The sequence below is a fragment of the Corvus hawaiiensis genome, chromosome 9 (genome assembly GCF_020740725.1).
Source record: "Corvus hawaiiensis isolate bCorHaw1 chromosome 9, bCorHaw1.pri.cur, whole genome shotgun sequence".
In the NCBI taxonomy this organism is placed as follows: domain Eukaryota; kingdom Metazoa; phylum Chordata; class Aves; order Passeriformes; family Corvidae; genus Corvus; species Corvus hawaiiensis.
In genome coordinates, this window is record NC_063221.1 from 21,049,214 (window position 1) to 21,075,358 (window position 26,145).

At 39.0% G+C, this 26,145-nt stretch overlaps 1 protein-coding gene across 1 annotated transcript in view; it reads left to right on the plus strand.

Moving 5' to 3' along the window:
- The first annotated feature begins 582 nt into the window (after positions 1 to 582).
- Positions 583 to 26,145, plus strand: part of LOC125330263 (vitellogenin-1-like) — a 44,388-nt gene continuing 18,825 nt past the window's right edge. The window contains exons 1-19 of the mRNA XM_048313232.1: positions 583 to 622; positions 929 to 949; positions 1,175 to 1,326; positions 3,767 to 4,018; positions 6,173 to 6,334; positions 7,026 to 7,177; positions 9,876 to 10,026; positions 10,125 to 10,282; positions 10,382 to 10,547; positions 11,635 to 11,757; positions 13,316 to 13,534; positions 15,582 to 15,799; positions 15,880 to 15,977; positions 20,299 to 20,423; positions 20,510 to 20,611; positions 20,694 to 20,813; positions 21,065 to 21,254; positions 21,343 to 21,436; positions 21,549 to 21,734. Of these exons, the coding sequence (XP_048169189.1) occupies positions 583 to 622; positions 929 to 949; positions 1,175 to 1,326; positions 3,767 to 4,018; positions 6,173 to 6,334; positions 7,026 to 7,177; positions 9,876 to 10,026; positions 10,125 to 10,282; positions 10,382 to 10,547; positions 11,635 to 11,757; positions 13,316 to 13,534; positions 15,582 to 15,799; positions 15,880 to 15,977; positions 20,299 to 20,423; positions 20,510 to 20,611; positions 20,694 to 20,813; positions 21,065 to 21,254; positions 21,343 to 21,436; positions 21,549 to 21,734 (2,729 nt within the window). The remainder of the gene's footprint in view (positions 623 to 928; positions 950 to 1,174; positions 1,327 to 3,766; positions 4,019 to 6,172; positions 6,335 to 7,025; positions 7,178 to 9,875; positions 10,027 to 10,124; positions 10,283 to 10,381; positions 10,548 to 11,634; positions 11,758 to 13,315; positions 13,535 to 15,581; positions 15,800 to 15,879; positions 15,978 to 20,298; positions 20,424 to 20,509; positions 20,612 to 20,693; positions 20,814 to 21,064; positions 21,255 to 21,342; positions 21,437 to 21,548; positions 21,735 to 26,145) is intronic.

Below are 26,145 nucleotides of genomic sequence, written 5' to 3' on the forward strand. Positions count from 1 at the left end.
CCATGGAAAGGCAGTTTCTCGTTGCATGGCTATGAGCTCTAAGGGGTCTCAAGCCTACATCTATAAATCAACCGGAAATTCTCCTCTAAAAGTAGAGTTTCAATATGAGCAAGGTTTGTCTCCAAAGCAGTGACCCTTATGAAGAGTAAAATATCAGGAGATTGAAGACATGACTGGAAAAAAAGCTAAATTATTTCAGTTATGATGGAGGAACTATATTTGCATAATTTAAATTTTAGGGGATTTTTACTGTGTAAATAAAATGTAGAGAAATGGGGAAAAGTAGGAAGCAGGATATTTTGAAAATAAAACCTGTTTTCAGCACATACCTGCCAAGGTATGCTGCTGAATTTCACGGGGCTTGCAAACATGGTGAACTACACAGAAAGTAAGGTAGCTGAAATCATGAGGTGATTTGAAGTTGTCAGCATTCATGACCTCAGAAATGTTTATTTTTTGATTGATCAATATGTATTCTAGAATACACTTATTTGTCAAACTAATGTGCCAAAAGAAACATGTGATATCACATGCCTTTATAAAAGAAAAACCCATCACGTTCACCTTTACTTTATCCCCATCATGAGGGGCTTGATATTAGCCCTGGTTTTAACCCTGGTGGGTAAGTATGCAACTTATCTGCTTTGATGAATTTAAAATTGTATATTCAGGAAAAGGTTTCAGAATCTGAATACAGTTCACTTGCAGACATGAACTTTAAAATGTTGTAGGAAAAACACTTTATTAATTCTTTTGTTGTTTAGGGAACAAAAGGCATTTAGCTAGTGCTGAAATAGAAGTTAATTAGAAAGGGTTATGCTATATGTGCAAGATGAGATCTAGCCTTTTATACCACAATACGTTAATATTTTGGAGTTGGTTTGGGTTTGTTTTGTCATTTCATGCCTCTATTTTTTTTCTCTTTCAGGGAGCCAGCATCTTAATTACCGTAAGTAATTTTCCTATCAACTAATATAATTATAATGAGTGAAATTAAAAATAGAATCTGAAAAGTATATCAATGTTTAATATAGCTTTACAACAGCTAATTTTGTTCAGGTGCAATGCAAAAATGAACAAATTCATCTTTTTTTGTTCCATACATTCTAATACAGGTAGTTTAATATGTTCTGTACCTTCTGTATAATATTTTATGGGAACCATTTCTTTGCAGAACCCGATTTCAGTGAAAACAAGGTTTATACATTTAATTATGAAACCATGCTTCTCAGTGGACTTCCAGAGAAAAGACTTGCAAGAGCTGGAATAAGAATAAAAAGTAAAGTGGAAATTAGTGGTATTGGGCCAAAACTTTGTCTTATTAGGGTAAGAAAATGTATTCAATTTGAAAGGTAAAATTCTCATCATACTTAGCTTCTTTTTTAAGCTTTTGTGAAGTAATTAGGTTTCATCGTGTGTTATGCTTACGAAGGGATAATGTAACTAACACTGTTATTTTTTTATACAGTGCCCTAAATTCTATTTGCACTTTGCCAGGTAATTCTCAGCTCAAGCCAGCCTTGGGCTTGAAGGATTTCTTCTGCTTTGTGGTCAGGGAGACAATGGAATGTAATTTGAAATGCACAATAATTTATTACTGGATCAATCAAATTGTTCCGAACTATACAACCTAGGATTATTTAATCAACTGATTTCATAACCAGCAGACAAAAGTCAATAAAACATGCCACAGTAGTTGCATGTGATTCAATATTTAGCATAATTAGTGTCATCTGGTAGCTTCTTTTTCTGAAGGGTCCTGAGTGACATTCTTTTCATCCTCAGTTGTATATTTTTACTGCATGCAGAGTAGTTACTAAGGGTTTTGATTATGTGAAATTTACTTTTGCCTTTAATAGGAGCCTATCCCCACTTATAATGAGTGTATAGAAATGCACACCTCAACTGCTTTACACAAACTCCACTTAGTCTTCTGTATACAGGGAAGAAAAATGATCATTCTAAAAGCTTTAATTTGGCAAATTGAAAACTTTAGATTAAAAAGTGCAGTGACTGTCTCATAAATGCTTGTAAATGTTGTAGCCTTCCAGCCTGAATTAGCCTGCTGTTACTAGGTATTTTTGTAAGCTCAAATTATAATAGATCTAGATGGGAAACAGTTTTTCCATGACATTTGTAAGGGGATGGATTTCAAAACATAAAAAACAAGGAAATAAGAGTCATACATATGAAGTGGTGACTAGAAAGCTTCCCCATCAGAAAAGAGGAAGAAGCAGTCTTGTCCTTACCCCAGATCCTCCTTCATTCCTGCTTAAACAGCTCTTGGTGTGCCAGGGTGAGTCTTCACCGAAAATTGACTCCTGTTCTCTAAAACCTGCTAACATGATTTTACTGGCCCTACTGCATTTGTGAAAAGTTTCCATTTCAGAAATAATTTCGGGCAAGAAAAAGAGAAAAGACAAAAAACCACAACAACTTTCGGGGCAAGTTCTAAGCTAAAGGTAATAGTACATTTATTCCCTTCTTCTCTGGGAAAAGTTTATTTTGCTGCTGTTATATTTAAATTAGACAGTTTGGAAGGATGGTTCAGGGAATTAAACTTTCATCTGCAGCCTACTAGTTCACATTCAGCCCAAACAAAAAGCTCTGTTCCCTGGGCAGTTTCCAGCTGACAATTTTTTCATCACAAACCTACAAGTAAGAATTGCCAGCTGTGTTCAAAACCAAGCACACAGCCTAAGTCCTGCCTGGGCCCCGAGGGCTGGGGAAAACTACCTCGCCCTGACCCTGCAGAGCAGTCCCAAACCTGCCTGTATGCAATATGCCAGAAGCATGTCCAAGAGGCAGCATGAGGGATTTGCTCTGTAACAGCCTTCCCTGTAAGCTTCAGTTACTGGGGTTGGCAGTGATCTCCACCAACAATAACAAAAATAAATATGACAGTGCCGTCTCCAGTGATTTGCTGTATGAGAATTTAGTTTGTGTGGCTTTTTGAGAAACTAATCCACATCTTGCACCACATTGCCAGCCAGAGGTGTCAGAGAAAAGTCTCTTTAAATTGTCAAAATGTATAGAAGGGAAGGGTCCTCTGAGAAACTAAGCTAAACATGCCTGTTCCCATGGGGTAGGAATTATTCAAGTTATGCATAGTTTAGCACAACTTTCTACTTGTTTGGATGTGCCCCAGTTTGAGGCTGGAGCATGAAGTGCAGAGTGGGGTTGGAGACAGTGCCTCAGCCTCTGGTTCCACAGCAAAATGTGTAGGGAAGTACAATTTCTGTAGCCTGCTGTCCGCTGCTCAAACTAATTCCGTGTGTCTGGCTGGTCTAGAGGCCGCGTGTTTATTAGTTTCAGGTTGCTGCCTGTGCTCTGTGACCTCAGTGAGGGAAATGGCAGAGTTCACAACAGGAGTTAATGATGCATTATGCAACATTAACTTTCTCCTGCAATTTCCTGCAGACCTTCCACACCGCTTTTGGGTAGCAGCCTGCTTCATGTGGTTCTTCTCTGGCTCATTTCTTTGTACAAGTCAACCTTTGGCAATACGGATTGTCTATGAAACAGAATAGAGTGCAGTGGCTGTAGAAATACAGCCTGTAGAAATACTTCCTTTCATATATGGAAATACGTGTATTAACACTAGTTATGCTAAATGACAACTTCTAAGTTTCCCCTTTGAAGAGTTTTTGTGTTCTATAAACATGTATTTTTAATGTGATTAAAGCTCTAGATGCTTATTTATAATGAAAAAAAGTTAACTGGGGAAAAGAAATGAAAGAGGAATTGTATTTCCCCTTTGTTCTAGATTCACTCAATCGAAGCTGCAGAGTACAATGGTGTCTGGCCCACGAGCTCATTCTCTCGATCACTCAAACTGACCCAGGCCCTGACTGGGCTGCTCAGTATCCCCGTCAAGTTTGAGTACAGCAATGGCCACGTGGGAAACATTATGGCTCCTGATTCTGTCTCGGATGATGGGCTGAACATCTACAGAGGGATTATGAACGTGCTGGAGTTGAGCATAAAGAAGATGCAGAATTCATACAGTTTACAGGAGGTGAGTTTGGGGTTTGGCCATGGTGGCGGATCTGTAAATGCATAAAATTTCACTTCAGAGTCTTCTACCGCATTTTCTGAATTCATCCTTGATATGAACCTCAATTATAAGAAAGACCTAAGTGTGGGAAATCATGATTAATTTTCATATGGGACAACATTTGATAGAGATGTGATTAAACAGGACAACAGAACAGCAGATTTTTAAACTGGTTGATGAAAGTATTTCAGAAAATGCATTTGCAGAATTAAACCCTTAGAAAATCTGGCTTCTAATTTCAGAGAAAGTAAAATGTGAAAGATGAAGCCTACATAAAATGTGAACACTGTATAAAACAAGCTTAACAATACAGTTTAATATTAACTTTAAAATAACAGTAATTTGACTTTTTCTACCAATCATATATACTTTAATCTCTTCTAGCTCCTCTTTTAGGAAGAAAATAGTATATATGTCATAACATTACTGTAACAGCTTTGACAGTTGCAGTTGATGCTCTGTTCGAATTTCCACTGTTTTTCAAGTTTTAATATATTAGTCAAGGTTAATCATCTGATATTACTATTCACCACAGAAATTGCAATGTGTTTAGTTTCTGTGAAACCATATTTACATTGATTAGACTACATTCAATTCAGAGATCAGCAAAAACCTTGAAATTATTATACTTTTATGTACTTTTATTGAAACTGTAGACCAGAGTAACCCTAAATTTTTTTAATTTATTTTTATGTAAGTAGAGTTGTTTCTGGGAAACGAAATGTATGATTTAATTTTTTTCACGCTGTTTGCCGCACATAAAAATCTGTGTGGTGTTGTTGGATATTCTGTGGCACTATTTTCTCATATCTAGTTTCGCATCTTAATTCTTTCTAATTCAGTTAGCAGTATATACTACTCTCACTGCTAGGCAATAGATGTGACTTCATCTCCTAGAATAATTTCCAAGTTTTCTTTGCTTTTCTCAGACAACTGATTAATGAGTTTTGGCAGCCTTGCTTGACAATCTCGAGTCACTCTGCAAAGGAAGATCAACATTAGAAGTCCCAAAAATCTGAGCTGCAGAAAGGTTTAAAGGACAAAGCTGGGAAAGTGTACATCCCATCCTGTGGGTTCAGGGTTAGCCTATCTGAGCCAGCCATAAACTGCAGCCAGGAAGTTCACTTAGGCAGGAGTGTGCTTCATCCCACTAAATTCTCTGGGCTGGACATTCCCATTTGAAGTCTGGATGTCTCTACCACACCCTGCAGTGTGCAGAGCCCCACACTTGTATTTGCAGAGTACAAGTCTTTCAGAAAGCTTGGGCAATTCCTATTTCTAGCCTTTACTAAAGACACAGTGTCTCAGGGAATTCTGTTAAGCTGAAGATGAAGTGGGTATGTCTTGCCTCCTAAACACCACGTGACCATTTCACTGCTCTCACATAGCCCAGAGCTGGTCTCTGCACTAGCTATGCTATCCATAACAATAAAAAAAAACCAGGAAAATAACTCTTCCTCCTAAAATGCAATCAAGCATTTTTTCTCTACAAAAATCTCACTGACTGTAGAAACTTAAAAGCTCTTATAAATGTATATTCTAAAAATATTATCGAAGAGCTCAGCTGAAACTGTGAACTCAAGAAAACCCACAATCAAAACGCTGTTATCCTGAAATTCTTTTTAATTATTGCTGGTCATATTGTGACAGATCACCTGATATTGCAAGGCCTGTTCCATAGGCATTTGTAAGCTGTCTATGAAAGCAAGTTTGGAGGGCAGAATGTCATCTCCAACCTTGAAATACTTTGCTGTTAAGATTTCATTCTGACTGGTCAAATTATTTTGGCACTTTTTTATTAATATTCCTCAAATCATATTTCATAATCAACAGCTCTAACTGAAAACTGTTACTCCCCTTTCCTGAGGCTCCAAGTGAAACTTTGGGGAGATTTAGTTCTCTCAGTGGGACTCTGATTTGGCTTACTGAAAACCTGTACATGTAAAAAAAAAGATGAAAGTAATGATCATCATGATTTTGCTTCTGGAGAGTATAATGAAAAAAAAGGTATTCATTTCTACTGGTGATTTTGAAAATGCAGAATTAAACAGGAAATTTCATGTGGTGAAGTGAAGCTTTGCATAACTTCTCTGATCCTGTTCTCGTTTTTGCCAGGCTGGGATTGGAGGTATTTGTAATACAACATATGCAATTCAGGAAAACAAGAGAGCAAACCTAGTCTATGTGACCAAATCCAAGGACCTGAACAGCTGTGAAAAGAAAGTTCAAGTTGTCACAGGTTCAGCATACACTCATCCATGCAAGACCTGCCAGGAGGTAAATCAGAGTGGTATTATGTACATGTATTTTATATTCTTAGGCAGAACACCATTTGATATCCACATAATCTCTTCATTTGAAATACTAAAAATGAGGGAAGAATCAGATCTGCTGTATCCAGTTGTCAATATTTTCTTTCTGTATGAACATGATCCCACAGAGAAGCAGAGGTCTCTGCTGCACACTGTCATGTACTGCAAGCACACTTGAGCTAGCTCAGACTAGCTGGCTTGGAAACTGTTAATTATCAGCATGAGTTAATTCACCTATTCTGTTGAGTGAAAAAAATACTCACAATGTCCACTTTCTGCTATTCAAGACAGGTACTGCTGCATTTTACTATAATCCTGTCTTTGAAATAAAAAAATGTGTGGTTTATGCAGCTGCTCTCCTCCTTAGAAAATGTGTCTCCTTCTCAAGGGAATGAACAATTACTTATATTTGGGAAAAGGAAAAAGCAGCTAACACTTCTTAGCAGTAGAAGTAATGGAGAAAGGCAGCATGCCTGACCTCTCCCATGGAAGTGAGTGTGAAGAATTCACATTGATTGCTCTTATGGCCAATGAACAAAACAGCCCTGGATAATAAATGGGTTGAAGTGGGTGAGGTAACATCCTCTAGTCACAGAATTTCGAAGCTCAATAACTTTTTATTTTCTTTGTTTCTTTCCTTTTTTTATATTGTAAAGAGGAACAAGAATTCCCAGGCAACTGCTACTTACAATTACAAAATTAAATATGCACGTAGTGAAGCTGTAATTATACAAGCTGATGTCGAAGAAATCCACCAGTTTGCACCCTTCAATGAGATAACAGGAGGGAATGCTATTGTAGAAGCAAGGTACCATACATATTCCTTTAATTCAGCAACTAATTCAGCAACCCAGTAATCTGAGTAAAACTCCATAAGTGAAATAAATCCTTTACTTCCGCAGCCTATTGTTTGCCAGTATTTAATTACATAAAATCCCAAACAGCTCATAAAAACAACCTTCACTGTTAGTTATAAACCTGAAACATGCACATCACTATCCAAAGTTTGTTAGCTAAACTTGGCAGGACTTGACTATTTTATTTCTCAGGGAAATTTGATTTATGCCGTAAAAGCCAAAACAAATGTAATTCCATCTGAGAAATTGTGAACTAATATATTTGAAGTAAAATACTTTGAAAGACAGTTACTCAAGAAAGAGAATTCCCTGGAAAACAATAATGCAGTAAGAGGTCCTTGGAGACTAGTTCACAAGAAACCTAGATAGGACTTTGGATTCCTAAATACCATGGGCTGCTTGCAAATCTGCCATCAAAATGGTTTCTTGATAGGAAATTGGGTTTTATTGCAAAACAATTGGGCACAAAGCATGTTAAATGCATTTGCTTTTTTACAGCAAATTTTGCATATTTCATAAAGAAATTTGGGGCAAAACAAGAATATGGTTGTCTATGAAATTGTGCTCCTAGCTCAAGCACTCAAACATTTAGTATTTGAAAATTTTTTCATCTATAAAATTCATCTACTGAAAAAAATTTCAGCTACCCATTTAATTGTGAGCTCTGTAAATAGGAGTGCCCTACTGAAGGGAGAGGTTTTTGCATAAATGTCACTGTGAAGAAGGTGTTCTTCAATCCTACCCTACAGCTGCTGTAATCTTCATTGCTCCATTATCTTCTGCAAGGATCTGTTGGTATAATATATGGTTTTGGAAACAGCAACATCAGAAAGTTCATGTCAATAACTCCCTGAATAACTTCATTTATATAATGATCATGTTCAATTTGGCTAACCAAGCAAAGAAAAAAACAAACAGAACAGTGAAAGTGGCTTTTTTATCTTTTGCAATCAAGGTGTAGATAGACACAACTGCAGTGCTCTTACTGAATTATAGGTTGTTGTGAGTCACCTACAGTCTGGAGACAATGGACTTATGACGTTTTACACTCCCCTTCTGCAGCCTGTAGAGAATGTCTTCCTTAAGTTCTTTCTCAGCTCTCAGAAGGGTAGTACCTTTACTTTTCCCATTTTCTCTGCATTTTTATCATTACCCAGCTGAAGGGGACAAATATAAGATAGTTGGAAAGATGTGAATATCTCACTCAAGTCTTCAGGAGTTATTTCCACAATGCATTCTCTGTTTTAAAAAAAAAAAAAACCTATCAAGGCCTTAAAACACCTGGATCTGAGTTTTCAGGCCTGTTCAGCATAAGACTCTTGTAGCACATTTCAAGGCCAAGAGAGGTTTTGCTATTGTTTCACCACTTTAATCCTATCTTTAGCACTCACTTTCTCTTCTCTTCAGAATATAACATTTTCCCATCTATTCTAGGCAGCTATATCACTTCCCAAAACAATGAAAATGAAGACATAATAGATGCATCATGATTTGAAGGGGAAGTTAAATCTGAACAAGTGTACCTGATGTTATACTTTCTGACCCAAATGCCCTTTCAATAATATTGTACAAAATGTCAAGAGATAAAAAATCTCTGCTGATTCTGTAGCGATTTCTATTCAAATTCTTGAATTCTTGAAAGCTGCTTGTCTGTAAAGCAGCTATATGCTATTTTTCTGCAGCCGTTCTCTGCAATCCATATGGAAGGAGCGAATAGAAATGATACAGAAGATCATAGAGATTCCAAAATAAACACACCAATTTTCTGCAGAGATTTTGAGATACTCTGTAGTACAGCAATATTGCTTTTGGAATGTTTTCAGTTGTTCAGTACAAATGCCTGACTTTATTATAGTGTCCTAAATGACCCATTTTAAACATAATTGGTAGGATAGGTTGCATATCTTTAGCTGAAAATGTAAAAAGATAGCAAATATTTGTAGAGACAGTCTCTCAATGAAATTATCCTTAATAACAAATGATGAAGGTTTGTTGCTTCTTAAAAAGTTTTCAGAAGGTTGAGCACTTTTCGAAAGACTAATCCTGAATGTATGTGGCCCTTTTTGTTTGGTAAATCCAATTTAAAGCTTCAGGAGAACCTTCTTTTGTAGTCCCGAGGATATTCAGCTTACCAAACAAAATGGGGAGGGAATTGTAATAGTGCAAGTAAAACTATTGTAGCATTTCTTATTGTATCTAAAAACTTTCCATTTGAAGCTTCCAGGAGACACAGACACATAACAGCTTTTATGAACTTCTTAAAATATTTAAATTAAATTATAATTTCTGAGCAAGTTTCCCATCTGTGTTTTTCTACAGTCCATAATTTACTCCTTAAGACGCAACACATCCTTCCTGTGATATTCTTCAGGCCACAGCTTCTCACCTCCCTCTTCTTCCATAAACTCTCAAGCCAGGTTATTCCCAAAGGAAGGCAAAGGCTGGCTCTGATCGGAGCCCCGCTGTGCAAGTGCATACCTCCTCAGAGTATGGTTCTGAGCATCGCATCCAAATGCATCTCTTTGTAAATATCTTTGCCCTGACAATAACAAAACCTTTTGCAGTTGTGGGGAAGTACAATTACTGGGGTTTTTTTTAGTTTGTACCCTGCATCTTGTGATGTTTTCTTTCTGGGGTTCTCCATTCCAGGCAGAGACTTGCTTTGACTGATGTGCAGAAGCAGAGGGCAGAGGTCCCACCAAAAGAGTACCAGAATCGTGGGTCCCTTCAGTACCAGTTTGGCAGTGAACTGCTTCAGCTTCCTGTCCACTTATTCAAAATAAAAGATGTGGAAAGCCAGGTAAACTCAGCCACTGGACAGATTCTTTGTTGGAGGTTAAAATCTGTGCATGTGGGATACAATGCATGTGAGCTTCCTGCATTTTCATCTTTCTGCAGATAGAGGAAAGCCTGCAAGAATTAGTAGAGGTGACCTCTGACCAGCTTCCCAGTGATGCACCCGCAAAAGCCCTCAAGCTTCTGCACCTCTTCCGTGCAGCAAATGAGGAGAATTACGAGTCGGTGTGGAAGCAATTCTCCAGTCGGCCAGCATACAGGTACAGGCAACAAAGGTGGTGCTTTTCTGCCGGAGAACCTCTGGAAAGCCTGCCTCCAGAGGCAGATCTGGAAAATGCTGCTTGTCTTTCCCATTACAGGCGCCACATTTTGGATATAATTCCTGCAGTGGCCAGTCACCGTGCACTCAGGTTCCTGCGGCATAAAATGGAGAGGCAAGAGCTCACCAACTGGGAAGTGACTCAAGCAGTGCTTGTGGCTCTGCACTCCAGCACTCCAACTCAGGATGTGATGGAGGAAGCAACGGTAGGATTCTCTAAACACTCTCTATCCACTCTTTGCTGATTCTAACATCTGTTGTATTTATTCCTTTGACAAGATAGTAAAGGCTTTGAAAGTATAAAGGTTTTATATCCTCTAGTGAGGTTGAAAGGGCTTTGTTTCCTGGCTGTCTTAAGGGGAGGAGAATGCAAATCAAAAGGGCAAAAATTACTCCAGAATGAAACAGGAAATAAAGAGCCAAATAACCCCTGTCTCTGAGGGGTATTGCTGCATGCAGTGGACTCTAGTTGCTCTTTTTCCAAATGTGCTTTATAGTTACATCAAATTAGTTCTCTGACTGTCTACAAAGACAAGGGAGCAAGAAATACATATTTGTTATATCCGTGTGTTTGTCCTAATTGACCTAGAAGGATGGGTATGAATTTGAGAAGATCTGTCAAAACCAAGGGAATTATGTCAATGTGAAGGCCACGTAGGAGAAAGTGTAATTATTTTTGCAATTTTTTCTATATGAAACCCTATATGCAGGGTTTCATCCCAGTCTCAGATGCAAGAATTTATCTTTGCCTACCCTAGGTAGAGACAAGGAACCTCAGACCAGGGTTTTACCCTCAGCGAAAGCCATGACAGCCTGGTTGTTACTGTGTGGTGGTGCTCAGCTTCCCACACGAGAAAGCAGCGGGCTGATGCCTCCTGTCAGCTCCTACATTTATACAAAGTATTCCTGTCTGCCCAAAGCACTGAGGTCCATTCACAACAAATCTCAAATTCATTGTATCTACAGCTGAGGCAATCATAAAACATGATGAATGTTTCTTCAATAATGTGCATTTTTCTGTTCCATAACGGGGTGATTTCCTCCCTTTGGATTATAGCCTATGCCAAATTTAAATCTGAAACACTATAAAGGCAACAGATCTGCCTTCCAGATGTTACTTGGAATTGCTTTACAATTACACTATCAAATACAGTACTATCCACTGATTAACAGAAAATCCATCAACAAAAAAAATATCAAAAGCCTGGTTTTGTCTTTCATTGGGCAGAAACATATTTTTCAATAATGTTTCTCTTCATTAATGGGGGTAATAAACAACTGCCTTCTCCCCAGCTCATTGTAAAAAAGCATTGCCCGCGCTCGACCTCTGTGCTTGGGAAGGTTTGCCATCTCAGCTACGCCTCACTGTGCCACAAACAGTGTTCCTCATCTGACTCCTGCTCCGAGTGTCTCCAGGTAATCACACTGTTATTTATCATTTAAAAGAAAAGTTAAGCCTTGAGTTCTTTCTTCATTATTCAGAAAGCTGTATTTCACTTCACTGCAGTGTTTCCTTTGGGGAAAGGAACCCCAGTTGGTTAAATACAACATTTTTATCTTTAGATTAGCACACAAAAGAGAGTGAGAGGAAGAAGCAAACAATTCATAACACTTTTTATCTGAGTATCTCTGAGTGCTTTATTGCCAATTATTAATGAAGTCCCATGACATTGCTCAAAAATACTTTAAATACAGGTATTATGCATATTTCTAAATTAACTAAGTGACACAAAAGTCTAGGTTTTTGTCAGAATTAATGTATCCCAGCCAGAAACAGAGCCCAGTCATCAACACAGACTATAAGGTTGTTACAACAGTAATACCCTCCCTGTTCTGCACTGCTTTTAATCAGCAGGCCTCAAAACAATTTGAGTAGTCATTAAATAGCATTTCCCAGTTCTAAAAACGCATGTCGTGGTTCACAGAGGCCAACCACTCAGCCAGTAACAAGAAAGGAAAGAGAAATGTGTGTTCAGTCTTTGGCACCCATCAATCCACCATCCCCAGTGAGAGCAGGGTGTTCCAGAAACACTGTGTGCCTGACATGATTTTTTTTTCCTGTAGTACATAGGCATGGGCAACCTTCCTACACGTTGCCTGTGTTACAACTGCCACCAGTGCTCTTGAGCTAATTAAATCTGAGAAGCCCTATGTAAGAGAATGAAAATCCTTTCCCGAAGCAAGTGATTGTATAGGCTTATTCAATGAATTCAAATGTCCCTTCATTTGATTAGCTATATCAAGTAGACTGTTTCTGCACCATCAAGGGATCTCAAATGTGTTCTTTTAAAGTACAGAATCTGTATTTAAATTATTCTCTAATATCTCAGTTTCTTTTTTAGAGCCATTTGTTATCATTTTAAACTGTTATCTATCAGGATTTAGTTCTTTTCTCTTATTCAGCTTTCAGACAACTACTTCTAATCTTGCCACGCTAATGGAAGTGTGATCCAGTTGCTTACAATGAAGGCTGTAAAAAGATTTTTTGGCAATGATCTCATTTTCCAGCTATTAATCCACACTGAAAAGAGGCTGTCATAGCTGGTTAAGGGCACCACCACTAGCCATATATTCAGGGATCTTTTTTAAGGGTCTGAAGATTTAATTGTATCTGTATTTTTGCACCTGTCTTCAACCATGAGACAGAGATGCTCAACCATCATTGTTTCAGGGTTCCCAATTAACCCTGAGAGGCAGTGGGAACTAGGTCCTAGCCATTATTTTTTCTTTTAAAAATCTTAACTGATAACTTTAAGGTAGAGTGATGAAGAAGCTGTTCATTGCAGCTGTCTTGGCTATACTTGTTCTATGAATAAAATGTTCTATTCATGAGGGAAAAAAAGACTTTGAAAATACTTAAAATAAATGAATTGAACAAACTGAAATTATGGAAGTCAAACCCCTGAATAGGCTGGTGGATGGAATATAGATAAGAGCTGGAATTGAACTCAACATATTTGTTTTCATTTTTCAGCTTCTTCATGGCTTTGCAGGAGAGGCGTTGAGCAAGTCTAGCACAGAAGAAATTTCCCTGGCTTTGAAAGCCCTTGGGAATGTAGGACATCCAGCCAGCATCAAGCACATCAAGAAGTTTTTGCCAGGATATGCAACTGGTGCCTCGGATTTGCCACTCAGGGTCCATGCGACTGCTGTGATGGCCCTGAAAAACATAGGCCTAAAAGACCCCAAAATGGTAAGAAAACAAAGCTTCCTCCTTTGCCCTTGTGACTTGCACTCACAAGGCTGCTAATAATGGGTGATGAAGGAAAAACAGGTCTTTTTTTCAAATATTGCATTATTTTTCAAAAAAAAAATACTTAGCCATTCCTTGTTTGGCATGCCTTGTTTCTTTTGACATTAACCTCCAATATTTCAGACTGCAACAAAAAAATCCCATTAAAAGGATACATTCATTGTTGATGAAGACAAATCAGCATTTCCATTGCAAACATTTCGTTTCCAAGGACATTAGACAGAAAACTAAATTATTGATCCAGATGTGTTTAGTACTACTTCACCTTTGGTATGTGAGAGAACCACAAAACAAGGTTTTCAGGGAATTGACATTGAATGCTGAGTGCCACATCTAATCGTAATTCAAGACCAGATTTTATTGTAAATAGACACCAAGGGCTTGCATCCTAATTACAAATTTACAGACATTGTGCGGGTTTAAGTCATAAACAGAGCATTTACTAAATGTGACTTGTGTCCCTCACTGGGATAATTATTAGATCCCACATACAATGGCTACACCAGCATACTCTCATCTACCACAGACATCACTTTACAATCATTTTCACTTTAAAGCAGTCTGCTTTTAAAAGGAAACCTTTTCAAGGTTTCCAAGATTTTGGTCCTGATGTTGAAATTTTTTGTTTTATATAAGTAAAATCTTAATATAAAAAGTAAAATAAAAGCTTTCATTAACTATTCACCCACTAATCAGTATCAGGGTTTCCATTACACTCATTTTTTGCATGTGACTCCCAGTTTGAGTGCACATATTGATCCACAGACAATAGTGCGCCAGGATATGCTTTTAACAAAAAGAATAAAGAAACAATTTAGTAGAGTGCAGGAGCTGGATGGGGAAATGCAGGGGAGGAAGGGAGAGAATTGCAAGGGTAGGAGTTAAGGTGTTTGCTGGGGAAGAAAAAAAAAACCAATTTGGTGTTTGAGAACAACACTGCATCTCTGATTGCTCTTTGGCCTGGCTTTCCACATGTGCCCCAGACCACTCAGTTTCATTTTCTATGCATTTTCTTTGGAGAAAATTGATCTGCAGCAAGTTAATGATTGTGACCACTTTTTTCATTGTTCAAAAAGCAGTCTAATACCTGGTTTGTAGCTAGGTACACACCAGTATTTGGATTAAGCATACTTAATTCATGGCCTTTTTTACTGTTTTTTTTGAAAAGCCTCGTTTAGGAAGAGGCCTACTGCATCTTTGTCACCTCTTATACATTGGTATTTGATCACCATATTCAAATTAATAAAACCAATCAGGGTTTTTCCAAAGTTTGCTGAAGTTTTCTGGATCATTCTTCATTACAGCTCATGGACGTGCACTCTCCCTGGCAGGATGGTTTGCCAGAACAGTGGCGCATCATCCACACCCATTTTAAAGCTTAGGACCAAAGGCCTCAGTCCCCGCCCTGGAAACTGCAAATATTCCAGTTCAAAATTAGTCTTGGTAGTGAATATTGCTGAGGTCAAACACATCAACCACAAGTAGTACTGAGGAACTTATATTTATTGCATTAAATTTTGGTTTAAGCTGCCGATATGGCATAGAGATTTCTGGTAATAAATCAGGTTTTGTTTGTTTCATTCTAATTCTATTATTTAGCAGAAGATTCCCCAGAAGATCAAATTATTAGAAATAAGTTATACCTTTATGAGTAGGGATAAGTGATCACTGAAATCACTTCTCAGGTACGGAATGGATTCATGAAATCTTTTACCTAGAGTCAGATAGCTCAAAGAGGTGTAAAAGACTTGATGTAGAAGTTATCCAGTGAAGTTCCTCAGCTTTGATTGTATAGGAAGTCAGACTACATTACCATAATGTCGCTTCCAGCCCTCAGACTATGAAACCAGGAACAGTGTTGCCATAATAATTAAATAATCCAAATTTTTACTGCGCTAGTGATGAAACAGATCATTCATTGGTGTTGAGTGGTTATCAGCAAAATGTTCAAACATACAGTAAAACTGAATATATCTATTGTTTTCAGGTCCAGGCTATTACCCTTGAGATTTTCCTGAATCACAAAATTCATCCTCGAATCCGAATGTTAGCTGCAGTGGTTTTGCTTGAAACCAAGCCAGGTCTTCCAATAGTGATGACATTAGCTGATGCTGTGCTGAAGGAGCCTAGCATGCAAGTGGCAAGTTTCATCTACTCTCACTTGAGGGCCCTGGGTAGAAGCACAGCTCCAGATCTTCAAGTGATGTAAGGAAAATTCCTTTCCTAGAAGAAAAACCTTGTTGCAAACTAATTGAAACGTTAATGTGCTCACTAAACTTTTTCAGGGCTTCTGCCTGCAGAATGGCTATCAGAGCACTAAGTCCCAAATTTGACAGATCTGGGTATCAGTTCAGCAAGGTTTTCCGCTTCAGTATCTTTAAAGGTAAGATCCAGAAGATTTTGTAGAGAAATATATACTGGTGAATGTGTGAAAAAAAAAAATTGTATAGTATGAGAGCCCAGTTCTCCTATCCAGCTGTTAGGCTGCATGCTGTTCCTCCATATTTACCTATCTTCAGTGAAAAAACTATAATCTCAGGCTCTCCATTTGAAGAGTGTTTAGGTCCCTGTGTGTTTTGCATTGTACACTGCCAGCATGAAATTACCAGAGGGGTTGTGGGGCTCTAACCCTCTGTTTTCATTAGTCGGGGAGGCACATGCTCCTGTATCAAACACCATAGTCTCAGTGGTGCTTAACAATTTCATACTATTGTTCAGCACCAAACAAACAGAAGGGACCTAAATTACTGCTGAAGTGGATTAATTTCTGCAGGTGTTGAACACCTACAACTTCTGCTGCATTCAAATGTGATGCTAAATACTCTTCACCCTAACTGTGCCCAGTGAAACAGACAACTCTGAAAACATTCAGATGTGACAATTCATTGCACCCATGAGCAGCTACGTCAGGCTTACTGTCTAAAGATTTTTCTTGCATCTTCCTACCAAGATTCTTTACTAGAATGAGCAGATCCATGTGTGATATCTGGAGACTGGCCAGCTACATCAGAGGGAGTTGCACATAAAAATGTAGTGAAAGCAGGGAAGGACCAGATTAGAAGACAGATCCTTGCTGGGCCACATTGTAGTTTTTGCTATTTTCCGTGTGTGTTATTTTTCTCAGTAGATTTTTTAAGCAACTCCCTTATGTAAATGACCACGACAGCCTCAGAGATTTGGCATATGTATCTGGCAGACTAGGGAGATTAAATCTCCAAACACAGTTTCCTTACACATGCTGTTTATCTATCAGGACTTGGATTTTTTTAGCACTTTTGTTATTCACTGGTATGTGTTAAGATTCTTTTCAAAGTAATCGATATTAAGAGACTCTGAAACATCTGAAATCCACAGGGCTTGAGTGTACAAGTACTTCTGCCTTCTTTTTAGAGACAGGGGTGTGGTTTGAAGGACTTTTGTAAATCTTATTATTGTCCTGCCCCAGTTTTGTGGGTTTTACTTGACAATTTAATGTGCTCTATAATAGAAATAAATATAATTCATACTGCAAGTAGCACAGTAAAATGCTATACACATGCTTGCTGCCTCAGTGATGGAGACAGCAAGTGCCCAAAGAAATACAGTCACTAATATACACCATGTGAATTTTGTACTACTTAGAATACATTCAGGGATAGATACATTTTCCATTAATATGAAGATACTTGTTTCTTGGTTTAGGTACTCATTTTGTGTTCTTATTTTTGCTTTTAAAATTAAGCCATCTAAATTTTCACACAGTGAGAAAGAAGGGTGCAATATGCATGAGGGATGCCGGCGGGGGGCTATGTGAAATGGAATACTTTATTCTGGCTGTAGCCTGGAAATGCAGTACATCAGGGAATTGCTGTTACTTCCTGGTGAAGCCCATTGTCAGAAATTTGGCTACCACACCTAGGTAGGTCCTCATCCTGAAGAAAAAAAACAAGATCTTTTTCTCACACATGCTAAACTTAGACTTGGATAACTCAGCTAAATTAAGTCAATCTCCTACTACACTGGTATGGGAAGAGGACCCATCCTCCAGCTTTCTGATTTGATTTGTTTCCACTAGCCACAGGTAAAACGTGTTTCAGTGAGTCCATTCTGGAGGAGTTACCATAGTGATGGCTGTAATGCAGTACCTACCTCCTTGATAAAAACAAAAATCTGCCCTCAGCATCACAGATCTTTGTGGTACTAGATGCTGAATTTTTAATCACAGGCAATAATGTCAGCTGAATCTACCTCTAATCTGGAATTTGTCACACACGACCACCACAAATAGTGCTTCATGCTCTACACATTGCTACTGAAATCAAAGGGGTGACCCAGGTTCTTCTCAGTGTGAGGACTGAGAGAATCTGACTCTCAGTATGCACAGATTCATATATTTAAATGTGGACTAATGCTTATATTTACAAAAGACTGCTTTCTTTGCTCACTAAGTTTTCTTTCCCTCATCTTTGGGGCAAGACACTTAATCAGATATATGCAGGTGTCATCAAACTCTCACAGTGATGCAGCAAATATATTCTTAGATCATTAGCACTGTGTAATGCCTGAGGTATGGAAAATATTGCTGCTGTCTTCAAGTCAATGAATTCTATACAATCATTTAATCATTTATAAGCAGTACTTCTTATTAAGTATCAGGAAGTACCACGGAGTTTTTAACTAACAGTTTTTGTGGTTAGAACATAAAAGATAGCTTTAACAACTTCAGTAAAAGTATTGTGCCTTAGTTTTAGTGTCCTGTCCATGAAGCATCTACGATTGCTCTGGCTAAGCTCATTCAGAGAAAAACTAGTCTTCACATTGCCAAGTTTCCTGTCAACTCACTAGTAATGTCCCAGTGTGGCATCATTTTTCTTTTTTATTTTTTATAGGATCACCATTACTATCTACTGAATGTTCTCCACTTATTCCTCTGTCCAAAGTGGGGTGGCATAAATACCTGTGTCTTGATTGCATGAGCTGTTTCTGAACCTCACATGTTGTAGGTAGATAGTGCCCAGCGTTTTGGATAGACCAGCAGATTCCTACAGCAAAACAGTGAAGGCACTGTAGTAAAATTACAGTTCATACATACTTCCTTATCCTCCAAATGGTGTAGGAACAGGGGAGGAGGGCTAGAAGGAAGCACAGCAAGGGTGCCTACATTTCCTGTCAGCCTTGTTCCTCTTGAAACCTAAGGAATCTTAGAAAAGCTGTAGGATTACTTTAACTCATAAAACAGGACAGGATATAACTGTGCCAAGACCCAGAAGAATTCCCGACTGTGCTCTGCACTGATTATCGGTACCTAAGAACATTATAGATGATAAATCTAAGTAGAGACATAAAGAGAAACAAATTGTTTGCTCAAAGTTCACTCAATAGTTAACAATAATTTAACAATTGGTGCATTTCATGTGAGGGTTACAGCATTTGGAACTAGATGTATTAAATTGCTTCTGAGTCATTTGAGAGACAAATCTATAGCTCACCATCTGTCCTTACAGGACATCTGTATCACTTTCCCTAAACTATTAGCAAAGGATGGCAAATCTGTTTTCATTTCTCATCTCCTTTGTCAAGGTGCCCTAAATGATGTCTCATAAAAGCATTTCATAAGCTGATTTTACAGAGTGTGACGGGATGTAAATGATATGGACGGGCATATTTTCTGTACTTGGATAAGCTCAAGAGGTGGGTCCATAGGAATCTCTGGAGGTTTAACAAGACCAAGTGCAAGATGCTGCACGTGGGTCAGGGCAGCCCTCCACATAAATCCAGGCTGAGAATGAACAGATCAAAAGAGCCTTGCCAAGAAGGACTCAAGGTGCTGGAGAGGGAGAGTCTGGACCTGAGCCAGCATGTGCACTTGCAGCCCAGAACGGCAATCATGTCCTGGGTTTCAGCAAAAGAAGCCTGACAAGGGAGGAGATTCCGCACTTCTCCTCCGTTCTTGTGAGACCCCACCTGCAGTGCTGCATCCAGCTCTGGGGTCCCCAGCACAGCAAGGACATAAACCTGTTGGAGCAAGTCTTAAGGAGGACCAGCATGATGATCAGATGGATTGAACACCTCTCCTATGAGAAAGGCTAAGAGAACTGGGATTGTTCAGTCTGGAGAAGAGGCAGCTTTGGGGTGACCTAACTGTGGCCTTCCAGCACCTGAAGGGAGCATGCAAGAGACCTGGAGAGAGGCTTTACACAGAGGCATGGAGTGACAGGATAAGGGGGAATGGATTCAAACTCAAAGGGAGTAGGTTTATATTAGATATTAGGAAAAAATTCTTTACTGTGAGGGTTATGAGACACTGGCAGAGGTTGCCCAGAGAAGTTGTGGACACCCCAGTTCTGGAACTGTTCAAGACCAGGTTGGATTCAGCTTTGAGCAAATTGGTTTACTGGAGGGAGCCCATGCCCATGGCAGGGGGTTGGAACTAGATTATCCTTGAGGTCCCTTTCAACCCAAACCGTAATAAGATTCTATGATATAGCAGAAGCAACTGGAAAATGGCATAACCACCATACAATCAGTGAGATTATAGCTTTGCCCATTATTAGTTAAAAAATGCAGAATATTCTGTTTATAACTGTTATATAACATCAGTTTTATAGCTGGGTTTTCTGGCCTTGCTCATATGATGCTGATTATTAAATTAGTAAACAGATATGATCTGCACACTCTGACCTAGAAACTAACTGTGCTGTGTCTTACTGCCTATTTATCTGCAGATTTCCTTATGAGTGGGCTGGCAGCTAAATATTTGGTATTGAATAATGCGGGTACCTTAATTCCAACTGTGGCAATGTCTCAGCTGAGGACACATTTCCTTGGAAGAGTGGCTGATCCTTGGGAGGTAATTCAGCCTACCCACAGTTTGCCCTCTAATCCCTTTTTACAACCATCATCCAACTGGTATTTGTACTTTACTTCTTCCCACAGGTGGGAATAACAGTTGAAGGACTGCAGGAGATATTTGCTAAAGGTTACTCTCCTGAGAGGGACTGGGAGACAGACTATGACTTCAAGAAAATCCTGAAAACGGTAAATTCTGAGGGAAAATAAAATCTTATATTGCTTTCTCAAATGCTATGAAGAATCAGGCTTTTTTCATCTTTTCACACAGCTCTCTGACTGGAAGGCATTCTCCAGTGACAAACCTTTTGCATCAGGTTACTTGAAGATGTTTGGCCAAGAGTTGTTTTTTGGTGGACTTGATAAAAACGCCATCCAAAATGCACTGCAGGTATCATTTTTAAAGCACCACTACCCAAGCATCAAAAGCTCTAAAATACTGTTACTTCCATACATTCTCTCCTTTTTTAAATTCATGGTTGAGTTTTTGTCTCTAGTATTAATCAAGGCAAATAAGGTCAAGCTTTGATCAGGGTTATTTACAATCATTGCTGGCAGAATTTCCCCTGAGGCATAGTTAATGACACGGATCATGATATTCAAGTTCTGCTTATTTAGACATGTTGAACTCTGTAATTGCAGGCATGGTATGGATCTGATGAAAAAATCCCTTCACTAAGGAGAATAATCAGTAGCCTCCAAAGTGGTGTAGGGAGGCAGTGGACCAAAGCTCTCCTGTCCTCTGAGATCCGTCGCATTGTGCCCACCTGCACCGGCTTCCCAACAGAGACCAGCTTCTATTACTCTTCTATCACAAAAGTGGCAGGAAATGGTAACATATCTCATTGCTTGAGCAATACAAATGTACTTTCTAGGACCAGAGGGCATTTTTAATGCTTTCTTTGCTTTCTTTGTAATAGTTCAGGCACAGATTACACCTTCTCCAAAGTCTGATTTCAGATTAACTGAGTTACTAAACGCCAACATTAGGCTGAGATCAAAACTGAGTCTAAGGTAAGTATTTAGTATAAAATAAAAGAATAATATTTTCAAGTGACAGAGGCCATAAAAATTCAGCAGCTGTTCACTGCGTGAACATAATTATACCCTCACTCTACCTTTTCAGCATGGCCAAGGAGATGACCTTTGTAATGGGAATCAACACACGCGCAGTCCAGGCAGGCCTGGAAGCACACACCAAAATGAATGGTCATGTACCTGTGAATGTTGTTGCCACTATCCAGATGAGGGAAAAAAAAGTCAAAATTGAAATGCCACCATGTAAAGATGAGACAAACATAATTAGCATAAGGTAAGACATAGCACTTAGTATCTTTCTATGTAGCAAAGCAGAGTCTTCTAAGTAAACTGAAATATATTTAGGAATCTTGTCTTTGACTTACAGCTTGGATAAGTGGTGTTGATTGGTATAGTTTATGTTTCTTTTAAATGAAGTGACATGCACTAAAGCTTTGCTTGAAAATATGTGTTACTTTCTGTGGTCTTCACCTGAAAATCCTCCTTTGGGCTATATCTCAGTTGTGGAGACCCATAAGCTATCTGAAACACAAATGACATAAAATTTCTATCTTGATACAATTATTTGAACTGGAAACACTAGGTAAGATATAAGCCAGCTGAATCCTATCAGTTAGAACAGTTAACCCGTCTATATTTGCATTTGATGCGTGTAGTGGTTTAGTCCAAAATACTCATTACTGTTTATCTTCTGTGACATAAGAATTAGGAGAAACACAAAGCAGGCACCAAACTTGAAAGAATATAAAGAAATTTATAAAGAAGAAAAAAAATCATACCACACCTTCAAAACTCTTCTCCTCCCCCTACCTTTCTCCCTTCTCCCACTGACAATGTAAAAAGACAACCCTTGAGATGTTCCGTCTGTTTACCACTTCCATAATAACCTTGTTCAGTCCATTTAGGAAGAGGAGTCTCTCTGCTCGCATGTGAGTCCCTTCCCCCAACTTGCAGCTTTTCCCACAACTGCTTTCGAGGGTCCACTCTTGAAGGTTTTTGGGGTACAATTTTAAGGTTGAGCTGTTCAGAAACAAAAGTTCTCTTCACCCATCTCTGGGAGCATTTCATCTCTAAGAACAGAAGCCTTTCTCCTTCCCTGGGAGCAAAGGGTCTTCCTCATCTTCATCTTTAGGACTATCTCTGGGAGCATCTCTAGGAACTGAGGTTTTCTCCTTTCCCATTTGGAGCAAAAGTCCTCATCACTTCCATCTCTCCCCATCCAAACTTCTCATGAAATTACAGCTGCTTCAGCATCTGCCTATCTCAGCACAGGTGCTTTTGCTCACAAGCACGAGTTGAACCTCCCCCTCCCCCATGCCTTCATGAAATTACAACGGGTACTCTGACATATCATAGCTTCACAACAGAATTTCAGCTTTAAGCATCTCCTCTTTCTCTTCCCTCAGGTTTTCAGCTCTTCACAGCACTAAAAGGGTTAATCTCACCCAGGCCTTGCAGCTGGAATGTGGCTTATTGCAGTGGGGATGGGGAGAGCCGAGCTGCTCCGGCTGCCCACCGCAGAGCTGTGGGGGGTTCCGTGGGTGGAACAGGGCCCATCGGCTCCAGGATGGCCGTGGCCCGGCCCGGCCTGGCCCAAACAGAGCCTGGGTTGGGCCCACTGGCCCCCACACGGGGCCCCCAGCCACCTGTCCCAGCACCAGAAAAACGAGACAGACCCTCTGCCTCGGGGTTTCTATTCTTAAGTGTGGATCACAGAGGCAGTCACAATTTTAAGTGGCTCAAAGAATTGTCCATATTCAAACTGGCCAGCTGATAGGTTCTGTCAGGTCATAGAGGAAGCTGTAAGCACCCCTTTGCAAGCCGGGACTATGCCTGCTAACCTATGACAATGCCTTGAAGCATAGAGGGTTTGGTGTTTCTTATGGTTTTACCTTGTTCCCCTGTGGCTGCCATTTGGTTTTCTTATCTGTTAGGTCTCCTTGATTTATTATCAGTGCATGCAATTACAATACACTCTGGAAAACTGTTGTAGCCAGATGCCAAACAAATGAAAACAGATGGAAATACAAGTGCAAAGAGTGGGAGGAAACAGAAAGTCCAAGGAATCAAAGCAGTAGACCAAACTTAGAAAACCTTTACACGCCCATACATGAAAAAAAACCTGAGAAAGAGAAGCTGAAAATTCATCACCAAGGAAAAAGCTTCACTGACAACAGAAATCGGCGATTATACAAACCACTGAAATGTTAACAAGTTTCTACTCTAGGAATACAGCTGTAACAAAAGAGCTCAGTTGCTTGATCCAGCTGCAATTAGCATTCATGGCTGCTGGCCCAGAGATGCTCTGCAGGTCTCCTCAATTTAGCCACCAGTTAGGCTAATCATTATTTTCCCTTGCCCTTTGATAGTCACAGACCATTTGACGTGCATTTGACATCTCATCCTCCTCCCTAGACAATTCCTCCACTCTGTCAAGTGTGATTGTAATCAGGTCCTCTCCGTGCAGAGTAGGGAGTGTCTCAGCATTTCAGAGATCAAAAGTTAGCTGCATGGGTTTTTTGGTTCAGTTTCTTATGGAGGCCAGGACAGTCTGCTTCTAAGGTCATCAGGGACAGCAGGCACCAACTCTCACTAGTTCTCACTGTTAGAGAGGGTGAGGCAGATATTAATGAACTCAATAAGGACACTGAACTGAAATGAGAATATTGAATACTGATAGGGAGTTTAGAGCCTCAAGCAGAGCTAGAAATATTAGAAGGAGGATCTTCCCTGCAAACAAATAAAAAATATTTTCCTCCTTTGACTTAAGGGGAGATCAAATGAGACACAAAAAAGGGTTAAATGCATTGCCATAAAGCAGAAAGCAAGTCAGTATCAGAAACAAGCTATTACAGCAGAAAAGCCCATGAGTTCCAGCACAAGCCCTGCTCTAGACCCTGCAGCATTACCATTTATAAAGCGAAGTAGTCACTTGGAAATAGCTCCATAATGCCAAGTATATGAGAAAGCTAATACTCCCTAGATGACTTCTAGCACCATCAATTTCTCTCCAAAAAGCATTCCCATTCACTGTTACAAAACAAATGGCCAGTGGAAACCACACAGAGCAATGAAACAGCAATGAGTGCAAGTGAAGGCAAAGCAATAACTAGAGAATGTAACATCAAAGCACATCACTGAGAAGGTCAAAGACCAAGCAAAGTAAAATCTTAAAGGTGTGAAGGCACGGTAGAGAGAAAGGAGATAGAGAGAGAGAGAGAGACAGAGGGATGTGCTGTATAGAGTGGATTAAAAATTTTAGTGTAACATAGTCTTTTTCTTCCTTTTGCGTAGATCTAACAAATAATAAAGATCCAATTGAAGTCAATGTTTTAGAGATATTGTGACACTTTCCCTTGTTAGCTTTAATTTCACCATTTAAAGAAATAGTTCTAGAAAGCTATTGATCTTTCATGTGTTTGTGAGCTCTGTTCACAATACTTTAGTATTGGGCACTGTCTTGATGGTCAGCGGGTTACCTTCTACAGTCCCATGTCATTAAAGCTAGGTAGGATGTGATATTATTTTCCCCATCATCTCTCACATTCAGACACAGGAAGCAAACAGTTTTCAATAGCATTAAGTTCATTTATATCCTACACACCATACAGGTTATAACCCGTCACAGCAGTGGGATTTATATAAATTTTCAAGAGCCAAAGAGAAATTCAGGTAAGTAATCACAGACTCAAAAGGAAAAAAAAAGAAAACTTTGGTGATAGAGAGATTGCATTCCCAAGACAAATCAGCACATTATGGGCTCAACTCTCTCTGTAGCAAAAATCAGAGCAAAGTAATTAATCGTACTATGGAGAGAATATATAGCATGTGTTTCAATTCAATCCTATCAAAGTTAAATTTAATTAAAAATAATGGTTATTTTTAAGACTCTTTTAACATAATTATTTAGTATATTACAGATGGTTACTTCAACATACTTTTAAACAAAATTTACAAAAAGTAAAAATCAAATAAATTTCAGGGGAAATTAGAGCTTTGTGATTAAAGTATAAATATGGAGAAAGAATGCACTTTGCTAGTATTCATAATGACATATGCACATATTCATAATGACAGACTATGGAAGTATATGCATAATCTTGAATAGAGCTTGTATCATAAGGTTTTTTGCTTGTTTTAACTGTAGGATAACCAGAAATTGCTTCACATAGGCATCTTATAAATAAGATGAACCAGGAAATTAGAAAATTCTTTGTCCAACATGTTTACACCACGTGTAGCAGAAAATGCAGAAGAGGCAGTGTACATTGTGATATTGTGAGGCAGCAAGGTGTGTTTGGGGGGCAGAAAAGGGAAACACCTGGGCCTCCAAGTCTCTGTTTTCGTAACACCTTTGCACTAAAGTTGGAAGGAAGATGCGTAGGAAAGGCAGAAGGTTTTGTTTCACCACAGCAGAAAGAGAGCTAAAGATCTGGCTGGCTGATTTTCTCTTGCATCTCACTTATTTAGATGTGATGTCATGCTGTGTTTTAAAACCTGGGAAAATAGTTTTTTGTTGATTTTTTTTTTGTATTAAACAGACATTTGAACTCTTCTGTCCCCATGTTAGGGAGTGTGGCATGTAAGGCCACACTCTCTGAAACATCAGTGGGTCCAACGTAGCTGAGTTGCTTGTCCCTTACCCCTGCAGTGAGTTTGGCTTATATTATAGCACAGCTTCTTCT